The sequence below is a fragment of the Anas platyrhynchos genome, chromosome 19 (genome assembly GCF_047663525.1).
Source record: "Anas platyrhynchos isolate ZD024472 breed Pekin duck chromosome 19, IASCAAS_PekinDuck_T2T, whole genome shotgun sequence".
Taxonomy (NCBI): Eukaryota; Metazoa; Chordata; class Aves; order Anseriformes; family Anatidae; genus Anas; species Anas platyrhynchos.
In genome coordinates, this window is record NC_092605.1 from 5,985,849 (window position 1) to 5,998,564 (window position 12,716).

The window sequence follows — 12,716 nt, forward strand, 5'->3', positions numbered from 1 at the left end:
CTCTGAGTGCACTCAACCACCTGTGATGCCTCTGAAAGTACCTTTCTCGCTCTGTGGGTTTGTAATTCACTGTTATCTTTCACACGCTCAGCAAAAGGCAGCAGCGTCATGGTTGTGTTCTCCATCTGGGTCCCCAAGGACCCAATTTGTAATTGGAAGAAGATGCAATTCTGTGTGCTTGATGCTAAACCCAGGAAGACCTGTGAATGGGCTGCCTTGAGTGTAGTCAGATCTTTGCACTAGAGGCACAGAAGATTATGGATTTGAAAGAATTAGGAATTAGCTCAAAGTCAACGCCAAGATTATTCAACAAATTTGCTTACATCATTGAGGATACAGTCCAAGATCTACCTTCTAGCTGGTGAATCGGGTGTCCCCAGTTAAAGCAGGAACTGAAACAGTAGTTTCTGTTTAAAGAAATCTCTCTGGCATGTCAACTTGCAGGCTTGAAGCCAGCGTATAAAGCACCAGGGGACAATGACTGATGCTTGAAATCAGAATCAGAATTCAAAACAAATTCAAAGCCATTGTTTCCAGCTGTGATGTGTGCTCCTGCATGGTCTGGGATTGGTGGAAATTTGTGATGCTGGTTGGAGCGTCGTGAATCATTTATGATAGAAAGGCTGTCAGCACAGAGCAGTTAGGGCACGGTGTTGGTTGGACTCACGATTCCTAAGTGCTGGCCTTCCACGCCTTGCGTGTGTCAGTAGGGACGTCGTTCTTCATGTATGTGAAGGTCAGGTTCAGGGGGAGCACCAGGTTATCCCGTGAGGTGTCCTGAAATGGTGACAGCACAGCTCGTTACCCATTTACTCTAGGTTAGGTAAAACTGGGCAGGTGTATCTTGTCTTCTCAAAAGGCCTCGGATGGGAGGGAGTCCACCCATTTCTTTTTATAGTTGTCATGGGTAGACAACTGTGCTGATAGAAATTGGTGCCTTGATTCTAATTTGGGCCTTTTAATTTGCAGCTAATGGTTCTTTGTTTTTCCCCTGCTAGAGCAGAGAGTCCTTTACAGCCTGCAATTTCCTGCTTGTGGAAGTCTTTATACCTAGTAACAAATCAACCCTTGGTCTCTCTTTTACAAAATTAGATAGAGAGAACCCGAAATTTGGTTGTATAAAGCATTTCCACAGCCCTTTAACGTTATATCTTTTCTCTGCAATCCGTTTGGGTTTTCAGCATCTCTTGTGAGCGTTAGTAACACAACTGTGTTAGCATTGGTCTCTCCAACGCAAGGTAAAATCATTTTCCTTATCTTGCTCCCCTCCCCCAAATTGTCAGAACTTCTGAATACTTCTATAAACCCCAGCTCATCCAAACACAGCCATCCCTTCTGTAGATGTGAACTCTTACTTCTCTTTCTTTTGTATTTTCTGTTTTGTGGCCTTGCCTAGCAGTGCTTAAGCCATACCCTGTTTGTATGGGCTTCACTTGTTGCTCTCCAGAGGAGCGTGAGGCTGTCAGCATTGTTGTTATTTATCATCCTGTCATCTGCAAATTTCATCATCATGGTTTTCTATTTACTTGCAGTCTGAATGCCAGCACTGAATAGCTTTGGGGTAGGACCAATCCTACCAACTCACAAAGAGAAGCTGGTACTCTGTGCTACTGGGCTCCTGAATGCCCATTGCCCGGCAGGCTCAGACCAGATACCAGGTAAAATTCCTTCACCATGCAGGTGGCCAAACACTGGAACAGACTTCCTAGAGAGGCGGGTGATGCCCTTGCCCTGTGCCTGTCAGGGTTCAAGAGGCATTTGGGTAATACCCTGAATAATAGACTTTAATTTTTGGTTACCCTGAAGCTCTTGGATGGACTCGGTGATGTTTGTAGGTCCCTCTGCTGGACTCCCATTTTGTCAGCCTGTGTATCGTGGATACGGTGGGTTGTTTTTAGAAGGAGCCCTTTAGGGGGAACTAATTCCCAGCTAGATTCATCGTGTCAGGGGGTTATATAAGCAAGAAAACAGCAAAGCCTGTAACTCGTCTTGTCTGTAAAGATGCAAGGTGACGAATTGCTGGGGGCTGGATGTCTGTAGCTGGCTGCGGAGTGAAGTGGTGGAGGAGCAAGACCTGCAAAGCGAGGGGAGAGCAGGCGAGGGTGTGATCTCACGCAGCTTCCCCAGGTGCAGAAAAGGCCAGTCTGTTAAAATCAGAGCGAGTGTTGCTGCTCCCTTTATAAATTACATTGGAACCTCTCTAATTCCTCTTTGCAGCATTCACCTATGTGCTCTCCTTTTGCTGGAAGCTTCTGTAAACTTCTGAGAAATTCTCGTGCTTCAGGAGATGCTGCCCAAATGCCGCAGCATGGTCTGACCTTTCCTGCGAGTGCTCGTCTTGCTGTTCTCACTGCTCCCAGGTGCTCCTGCGCTCACTCCAGGGCGAGACGTGCTTCCAGGCTCCCGCAGTATGACGGCACGCTGCTGAGCTGAGTTCAGTATTTCAGATGGCATCTTCTGGCTGGGGCCTGGAGCCGGCTGTAAGATGCTGGTGGATGGAGCCAGCGTGGGGTCCCTCCTGTTGCAGCCAGCTCTAACATTTTTGTGCGGTAACAAATCTCCCCTGAGCTGGCCAGTTTTTGAAGAAAACTAAGGGAGGTCAGTAGAGGCCTGAATTTTTTCTTTGCTGGAGATGGCAGCAAGATTCAGTTTCTAGGAGGAAAATCCTTGCTGAAAAAAAAAAAATACCTATCTGCAGCACGGCTACAGAGGACTCCTTGCAAGATACTCTCGATCCCCTTTCTTTGGTGAAGGCTGGGTTTGTCCCTGTGCCTGGTGCTCTTGTGGGAACATAGAAGGTCTGCTTCTTCACTGGAACAGAGCTCAGAAATGTTATCCTCTGCTGTAAATGCAGAGCTGTCCCCCACAGTTACGGGCTCCTTCTCTAGCTAGCATAGCAAGAAACTTTGGGCTGAAGAAACTCTCAGGTGTTTCTAGGCTGCTCTTACATGTATCTATCAGAAAGCAGCAGGGGCAAACATCACTTCACAGCACATTCAGTGTAGCTGGGAAATGCAACGGAGAGGGGCAATGCTTTGGCTGAAGTGACCGGTTATTACAATGGGGAAATACATTTGCCTGGGAAGGATAATCACCCATTCATCTAAGCAAGCTAAACAATAGCAACAAAGGGTTTGATTTTCTCCAATTGTTTCCCAGAGCAAAAATGATGTATTTCTTCTCTCTGAGACTACTGGATGTCTGCTGAGGAGCTCATTAGAGGGACCCTCGCAGCTGCCAGGAGAACCAGCTGGACTATTGAGCCTGCAGCTAATTTTTTCTGTCCTCGTCCTTCTCTTTCCACAATGAAGAAAGTTTGCAAGGTTTGCAATCCTGACCTTGTTTGTGCTGTCCCACGTGGTGGGGGACTGCTCAGTGCAGCAATGTAGAGAGTAGTGTCAATCCCCAGCCCCAAACCCTGGCTTTGGCCCATCTCGATGGTGTTCAGCTCTGGAGCACGTTCCCTGTGCTGCCTGCAGGCACCACAACAATCACCCGGTCGTTTCAGCCCTGAGTTCTGGCAGCAGTTGGTTTTGCAGTCCTGTGTCCTTTGCAGTGGGATCAGCAGAGGAGGCAGAGCCCAGCACAGCCTGGAGATGCAGGGGCTCAGGAGTCTAACCGTGTCCAAGACTGGCACCGCCTGTTTCACCCACGTCTGTGAAATCAGGCAGCACTGCCCGTGCTGCTAACGGGGCTGAAGCGCTGCTGCTCCCTGTTTGCTGGCAGAGGATTTTATCTGGAAGCCCATGGGGTTGTGGACTGCAAAAAAGGTTTTGTTGTCATGCAGCTTGGCTGTTGGGCTGACAACCCCGTAACGCCTCCCAAGGCAATAAGTAAGTGCCACAGCTTCTGATTGATTGCTGGGAGCCAACCCCTGGTGAGAAGGAGGTGGAGAGGACATTATTTCTCTACAGAGAGAAGCAGAAGGATGGCTGACACGGTATAGACAGCACAGAAGATTTAGGAGTGGCTGCGATGGCATAGTTTATTTGGCCACAGCTTGAAATCGTGCTTACTTTCAAGTAATGCCTTCAATCTGGAATTAACAAGATCGTGCTGCTTAAACCAAGTCTTGGCTCTCCTTTGTGTTACAGCCCCACCAAGGAGCCCTGTCCAAGGGCCCCTTTTAGACATCCCAGAAAAGGCAGGCCCTGTAGAAAAGAGCTTCTTAGCCTTATCCCCCAAAACAGCTGGTAAAAATGCATGCTCATGTGCTCTGGAGGCTTGAAACTGTGCACGTCAATAGGGGTTTATATACAGTACATGCGTGTGTATCAAGGCACTGACTGCATGCAAGTTTATACCTGGATATAGTCCTGGCTGATAAAAAGCTCTGCGGCCTCGACCTGTGCTGGAGCTGCGTTGGTCAGTGCTGGCTGAAGATGTGAGGGGGGATCAGCACAAATTCCACCAGGCCGTTCTATAAGTCCTTCCTCTCTCCTGCTCTGATGGCAGCTCTTTGCGTTATGAAATCAAATTGAAAACCTGCACAATTGGATTGCGGGGAGACTGGAGACTGAAGCGTTTTGCTGAGGTGATAATTTCATTTGCTGTTGAACGTTGCTCAAGCTTAAACATGAAAGCATTCGCTGTTGCTTTGTAACAAATACATCCAGACGTATAACATCTCATTTAATTTGATTAGAAAATATAATTGTATGTGGCTGAGAAACTGGTGGACTAAAATCACTGGCTCAACTGTCAGAAATAAACTTACCAGGCCAGGCGTGCTGGAAACACCGAGTGGCACCATTGGGCTACAGCACAATATGAAGTTGTGTAGGGGCTTCCCAGCTGGCTGCGGGAATCTGTACATTAAAACCTAAACCACAATTTCTTGCCTCTTAGCAAAAGACCTACAGCAAATGTGATGCTTCAGAGCAACCCCGCAAGCATTTGCAAGTGTATTTACGTACATTGCAATGATGGGAGCTTGCCAGTTGTCAGAGGGAGTTACAGGCTGATCCCATAACCCAGCAGACAGGTGTCTGATCAGATTTTGTTGCTGTATCTGCACAGGGACAGATGCTGAGCTAGTGGCCTCACCGAGGTCTGCATCAGCACTGTCAGGGCCAGGCTGAGTTACACCAGCTGACACATCTGCCGCATATTTAAGCTGCTACAGTGATCAAGAAGATTTTCAGCTCTAAAATCTTGCTGCTGCCAGCCTCAATGGCCGGTGTGATTATGCTGCTTTGAATGCATCCAAAAATAGCCCAGAGAAAGGAATTTCTGTTGCTGCTTCATCTTTCAATAACATTGCTGTTTGTGCAGGTGAGCAGCGATAAGAGCAACCCAGCTTTCCTGTACCAGGCTTGGATCCATTTAAGTGGTTTCAGGAAGGATTTCCAGCTCATCGTGTATGCGTTAAACCCACTCTACAGTGGTGAAGTGGCTGTGTTTTGGAAACAGACCCCTATCTTCAGCTGCTGTAAATCAGTGGGACTGTGCTAATTGCTCATGGTACCAGATGTAGGAATTTGATCACAATAGGTGGCAGCTGTAACATTTCCGTTCCTGGGGTCATGTTTAAGAACATTGTTTGTTGTTTTTCCCTAAGACAAAGAGAGGTGCAAGGATGCAATGAAAGGATCAAACCGTTCATTTCTCATTGAACCTAGCATTTTGCATGTAAGAAGTGGGTCGTTTTCCCATCCATGGTTGGACCATTTGGCTTGCAGTTTCAACACAACGGTATTCCTGCTCTTATTGCAGTGAAAGACAAAATCTTAATGAATAGCAAGCAGGTCTACAATATGGAACATGAAAGGTATTAGGGATCTCTCTCCTACTCCAGATCCATTTCTCGCTCTGTGACTGAGACAGTTGAGAGATTCTCTTCTTCCTTTTGAGGCTGAAGACTGTCAGCCGTGGGTTAGACAGTTTGGTGTGATGGGGGAGAGGTAACTTGCTTCAGGCCTGCAAGCAGAGGAGTTTGTAGGCTTGAAACCAAGGTAAGGTCTTGGTAAATTCCTTACACAGGGAATGCCTACCTGCACTGAGAAGAACAGGGACAACTGCATGATGTCCTAAACCTGAGTACAGCAAACTTTTGTTTGTCTGTTCCTGGGTGTCATCAGCAAAGAAACACAGCACTACTCAGATTAGTGCTGTTAGCACAGTTTCAGGGCCCTTGTTTGGCTCAGAAGCCAAATATAGCTCGCACTGTGCCCCTGGCACTGCCCGGGGTCATGATGCTGTGCCCTTGCAGTTACTTGACCACCTGGAGGGACAGAAATGGGACCCACAAAGAGCAGGAATTGCTGTGTCATGGGGAATTGCGCCTCACCATCCCAACACCTTTGCTAGTTGTAGATTGTTTTGCTCTAAATGAGGTCTTTGGCTAATCAAGGCATTTATTAGCAATGAGAGAATTTATAAACACGGAGAGAATCTGAAGGAAGAGGTGTCACGCACACATCAGTGCGTTATCTGCAGGGTTTTGAGAAACAGCTAGGCTCTAACTAGCATGTTAAAAAAAAAATAGAAAAATGAAAAACTGGGTCATCTGGATTCATTTGCTGCATAGCTTTCCAGCTGGGCTTTTGTTGCTGCTCAGACTGACATATCTGAGCTCCTCTTGCTGTTGCCAGGATTGTGCAGCATCCTACATGCCTGCTGCCCTCATCTCCTTCATGCTCTGGGGTGTCTGGAGGGTCCGGATCAAGGTCAGGGCTGTGCTGCAGCTGGCCATGAGTGTGCTGGCAAGCAGCAAGGGGCTGCCTCGGCACACTGCCTGCTAGGTACGGAAGGAGGAGGCTCGGGGAGGACCTGTACAATGTCATTCAGGGTGTTTATGGCAGAGGGGAGCAGCCAGCTGGGTGTCCCAGCATGGTGCCTGCTCTCCTTTGTCTCCAGCATGCTCTGCCCCTCTCCTTTTTCTCCCTCTTCAGCTACTTGTTTCTGTGGAAACCCTCTCCATTCCTTTATTCCAGACAACTCAGCACGCAGCAGCCTCTCCTGTCTGGACTGCTTTTCTCCCTCTTGAGCAATCTGCCAGACCTTCTTTTGGGCAAATGCCAACTTGGTGGCTGTGTTTAAATTCTGTATAATCTCATTTTACAATGACTAGTGTTCAGAAATGCTAAACTGTGAAGCCGAGACTATAACTATAATTAAATAAATACATTGCTTGCTTGTATATGTATATACTTTATACCGTTGTATTTTCCAATTCAAACTTGTGTTCTCTGCCATGACAAGGGAAATTTTTTTTTGATCCCAAGTGGCCAAAGAACATTCACTACTTTACTCTGGATTCTTCAGGGAACGAGGCTCCTATGGGTTGTGCACATCTATTCTTCTTCCTCAGTAACTGGTGGCAAGAGGGGTGGACATCATGAAGGTTTTAACTTTCTTTGAGCTGTGTAAATGAAAAGGGCCCCAAGGGAAACAGATTTTGTTAGCACCCTTCTCTAAGATGAAAGGCTAGGTCACAGATTGACCCCCTGTTAAGCTCCTGAGCTTAATGCAATGCACCATGCTTGGCATCAGATAATCTACTTGTGACTTCTCCTTGCAGAACGGTTTGAATGATTCAAGTAAATGTTGCGGGTATTCTTCCACTCACGGTCTTCTGTGGAAGCTACAGACTAGCTGAGCAAAAGATGATTTACCATTCTCAACATGTATTTTATAATCTTTTTTTTTTTTTTTAAGGTGGAAAAACTGGCAAAGTACTTGGACCCAAATGATTTGGGAAGAATCAATTTTAAGGACTTCTGTCATGGAGTTTTTGCCATCAAAGGTATGTGCATGTTTCATAAAAATTACCTACTTCAGTGCCACCAATGTTTCTGTGGTTGCAGGAAATGTAATGATCAAAGACAAAACGTTTGCTGGGAAGCAGCAGTGTGCTTTTCTGGTTGATACAGGCATAAACAGTTACAATTCCCAGCAGTCCTTCTTGGCTTTCATTTTTATGTCTCTTACAAATTAAAAAAAAATAAAAAATCTAGAGCTAGACTTTTATTTTTTATTTTTGTGTTTCTGAGGATTGTTGGTGGTGACCTCTTCAGTAAGGGCTGCATGTTCCTGGCCATGTGTTGCTCTTGTTGTAGCTGGTTTGTTCTTGGTTGGTGCAGTAATGTAATTATACCTGATCTAAGATTAGCTGGGGTTTATGCGACAGAAAGTAACATGGCTGGACTGGCTGCTTCCTCTTTTGACTGTGATTATTTGTAGTGACAGTAGGGCAGCTCTGGGAACAGAGCCAATACATCTCTGCTTCTTGTGCAGTCTGTGTGTCAATGGTGAGCAATGCTGAGTTCCTACATCCAGAGGTGCTTGAGTATTGCTCTACTGCTAATTTTTCAGAACAGATGTGATGTGGTTTAAAGCAAAATGTAGCAGAAGAAAGAGTAGCCTTGTGGTTACCAGGCAATGTCAAAGTCCAATGCTTCCAGGTTCTTATTCTGATTCTGCTGTAGATTTACTGAAGGAAGTTGGAGATCCTGGGGCATTAATTTCTCTACTAGAAAATTTAAGACTATTATACTCTTCTCAACATACCTGCAAGCTATAGTTAATTCATGTTTTTAAAGTACTTGGGAACTTGTATTGGAATGAAAGGCGTTAATTACAGGCTCAACAAATTAAGGAGTCCAGAAGGAGACCAGCTGGATCAAACCATCTCCTTTGCAGAGTCCTTGGCAGAAGGCATAGACACTATTATGCTTTACAGAGACACCAAAGGGCGATGAAGCAAACAGTGAAGAGAGACTTTAGCTGTTCTGCTGCTGATTAGCTTTGTAGCTTCCCACAGCAAAATAGTTCAGCCTGTCCTTGTTGGGACACCTGGTATGTCCTTAGTGAAGTGCCAGAGTGCCGTCACAGCCCAGAGGCTTCACTTCAGGGACAGGGTGAATGTCACTGTGATTGCAGCGTGATTCCAGGAGAAGCCTCTGGAGGGTCTGCTACAACGAGACTGTTATGAAGCCATAAGGATGCAAGAATGTGACACCATAGCAATTTTAATTAAAGTTTATGGTAACTGAGAACAGCATATAATTATGTAAAATTACTGTGAGAGCTGCTCTCAGTCCAGGTTTGGGGAGACAGAGACACCTTCCAAAGATGATGCTGATGTATTTGAAGAGAAGGCAGTGCAAAGCCCTAAAGGAAAGTTAATGTAGATGTCTAGACGCTAGAGCCTACGCTTGACATTTCCCTTGTCTAAGAAATGCTGCAGTAAACTGGGGTCTAGGTTAAGGCAGACACAAGCTCTGTGCAGCCAGTAATCCTCTGTAATTCACAGCCTAAAGATGTGCTCAGGTGGGCAAAACGGCATCGGTAAGGGATAGGTGTGAGCCAGGAGAACATCTTCTCTGTAATAGATGTGCCCTTGCCCGCAGCAAATAGAAGTCAGTGGGCAGTGCCCTCAGGGAAGCAGTGGGCGTCTGCGATTCCTTCACTGTGAGGACAGCATGTGCATAATGATGGTTATCAGAGAGGGATGATGCCTTGGGAGTTTTCATCCTGCCTCACCGTGTGGGAGCTGGTTCATATATTCATAGCTAAGGTTTAGTCCTGCAAAGACATGGCTAAGTCAAACGCTCTGGAATACCTTGTACTCTGGGTTTATGAAAACCTTAAAGCCCTTATGTGGAACGTCTTATGGTATGCTTGATGGGTGTTAGTGTGTGTATGTGAACAGACAGAGAGATCTTCCAATTCTGCAGCATCACATAGCGCTCTTGTAGCACATCATTAGCAGTGCTAACACTTAAACAGCATCAGTGCCAAGTGCATATAACCACGGGAGCAGTTGTATCTATTTCTGATCAGACATTGTTGTGTGTGATTTCACAGCATCGCTTAAGGAGAACTGGCTCTATTGCTTACCTCACAGTGTGAAAGTTTCATTGGTCTTTAGCAACCAGCCCCACTTTTCTTAAAAATAAATTGGTCGTGTGAAAGTTGAAAAAAATGTACGTCTGCGGTTCAGGATGGAAAGCCTCCATCTCTCACTTTTCAGTGCAACCACATCCCAGGGGGAGCAGCAGGCTTGTTATCGAACAATAGCAATTTGTATTGGCAGCAACAGATTATGAATATAATGCTTTGACATCTCAGCCTATTTTAATTGCTTGGGGTAATCAGATTAATAGAGCAAATGCGATGCTACTATGAATCCACTGTTTTTTTCAGTGAGGGAGTGTGAAGCTGTGTTATTCTTGGGACTTGAAGCCAAATGTCCAAATTCAAACTTTACTGTCCTAATGCCTTGCCATATTTCTCATTTATGAGGCTTCACATTAAGTTGTCTGACAGATAGCTGCCTTTATGGTGTGCTGAGGAACTTTCTTCCTGCACAGAGGTGAAATAGTGTCAAGTTTTTGTTTGTTAGTTTGCTGTATCTTGAATTTGTGTTTAAAACATCAGGCTTGAAGCATCTGGAACAGATTCAAATCACAGTGGTAAAGAAGTCACCTCTGATGATGATGGTTTAATCCTTTCGGATCCAGGTCTGGATCTTAGCCAACAACAAAATGTTGGAGCCTGAAAAAATCCCAAACACAACGTTCAATGTCTGCTCTGTAACTGGGTGGCAGCTGCTCTCACTGCAAGGAGAAACTTCAAACTGCATCTAAAACCTGCAGCTTGGCCTCTCTTCTCCATAAGCCAGGGCATTGTGCACTCTTGTGTGGTAAAATGAAAAGCGCCATGGCCCTTGACAAGTGGACATCAACCTTGCCTCCTCCTCAGTGCTTCTGAGCTGGACGAACCCCGTGATGTATGAGTCATGTACCTCCACCAAGGTTGCTGGGACTCTCATCTGGAGGAGACATCTGCAGCTGCTGAACAGCAGGTCCCATGGGGAAGGATGTGCTGAGGAGTCTAGCTGGCAGCAGGGACCTTTGGAAGTGATGGAGAGGACTTCTACAGAAGTATCAACGTTAGAGGGCAGAAGTGTGTTGGAGGAACTCATTCCCACTATGTCTCCTGGGTGGAATACTACCCAGGCAGAGGTGCTTTCTGTTTATGGGAGGCTTTGCTTCTTTTTGCTTGTCCTTCATGGATTAAAGCACTTTGCCTCAGTGTCCGAGCTGAGCCCCCCGCTGTCTGGGCTGCTTTCCCCATGCAAAAAGTGCCAGAGCTTGCCATCAAATTTAAAGCTTTGCAGTAATTTCACTGGAATTCCAGAATAGGAAGATTTTGCTCCTGCCACAGCTGCCTTTGTTATCTGCTCACTGCATGCCTTTAGTTCTAATAACTGCATCAGTCTGGAGAGCAATTGCCATGAAATAACACCTGTACCCTCTTACCTAGCAGCTGTGTCAAAGCCAGAACAGTCTGTGAAGTGGCACTGCACAGGGACTTCGAGAGCAGCCAGAACATCCCGCAGAGGTTGAATGCCCATCGATTTCAGCAGGGTCAGCGTGGGATCCGTTACTGTTTGCTCAGTGGAGTCCATTTCTATTTTTACTGTACTGGACTTACAGTAACGATCCAGTAAATATTTTCTGCCACTTGTAATACCTGAAGGTTTGAGTGAAACTATTATTTCTAATGTGCTCTACAGGCTGGTAAGTGTTTGCAGGACCAGGCTCTTGGTCTGTTTAGCAGGCTCCAATTAAGTCTGATCTGTTCCTTCTATTTTAAGGTTTCTGTTTTCTTCACAGTAGTCTCTCCACTTTGATGCTTCACTTACAGAACACCAAACAAACAAACAAAAACCCACCAAACCCTGACAAATAAAGAGCGAGCTCCCCCTGCTGACCTTGGAGTTGCAGCTCACATAGATGAGAGGGTAAAATGTGAATACAAATTCATGCAGAATTAAAAGATAAAGGCAAACATATTCCAACTTCATTGCTTATTTAAACCATGAAAACAACGCTAACCACTGTGCAGTAGTTGAAGGGCAATGGTTTTCATAAGGGGAGAGGCTGAGCCATGCCAGCACAGAGCATTTCTGCAATAATGAATTTTCATGCTTTAGCAGAATCACTGTGGGTTTTTTATTTTATTTTTTCCCAAATGAAACTATACAGCTTATTGTTCCTCCGGAGGAAAAGTGCTTTCCCCATCTTCTAGATGTTATAAGGGCTTTAAAGTTATGACCTGTTGTAATATTAAAAAAAAAGCTGAGGTGTAGGAGCTCTTCATGTTCATTAACTCTGGGAGAAGCACAGTTGTGAATTTCTACCCTTCCCCACCTTCATCAACAGCAACCTTTGAGTCTTCAAAATAGTAACACAAAATGTTAAGTGCCTTCAAAAATCCATCTGTGTGCTTTCTTGGATCTTTAATTACTGCAGTTGGCTGGAAAACTTCTAGAAGCAGTCCCAGTGTGAGTAGCTAAGCTGTCTTTTTTTTTCTTCTGTAAAAAGTAGTTATTTTCTCCATAAGGTCTTAGCAATTTTGATGAAATTCCCAGGAATACAGAATTGCCCAAAGCTTCAAAGAAATGCTAAAAAAAAAAAAAAAAAAAAAAAAAAAGGTGAAGTGGGCTGCTTTGTTAGCTCCCACTGTGGCAGGTTATCAGTACTGTGAAAATAATGTACTATGAAATTTAATGTTTTTTCAAAAGAAAGTTTTCCAGAGCGGAATATTTCTGGCCTTCTGTTGCACTTGTGACTTTTTTTTTAAATTTGCTTTTATATTTTCATTTAGCTGCTCCAAACAAACATTTTCTGCAGAACCAGTGCTGAGTTTTGATTATCTCTCTTAACTTAATTTGCAGTCCCGTAGCTGAGAATAGGATTGCATCA

The 12,716-nt window shown here is 45.1% G+C and overlaps 1 protein-coding gene across 2 annotated transcripts in view; it reads left to right on the forward strand.

Moving 5' to 3' along the window:
* Positions 1 to 12,716, forward strand: part of RAB11FIP4 (RAB11 family interacting protein 4) — a 125,668-nt gene that overhangs the window by 31,024 nt on the left and 81,928 nt on the right. For both annotated transcript variants that reach the window (XM_027471624.3, XM_027471623.3), the window contains exon 2: positions 7,660 to 7,747. In XM_027471624.3, coding sequence (XP_027327425.1) covers positions 7,660 to 7,747 — 88 coding nt within the window. The remainder of the gene's footprint in view (positions 1 to 7,659; positions 7,748 to 12,716) is intronic.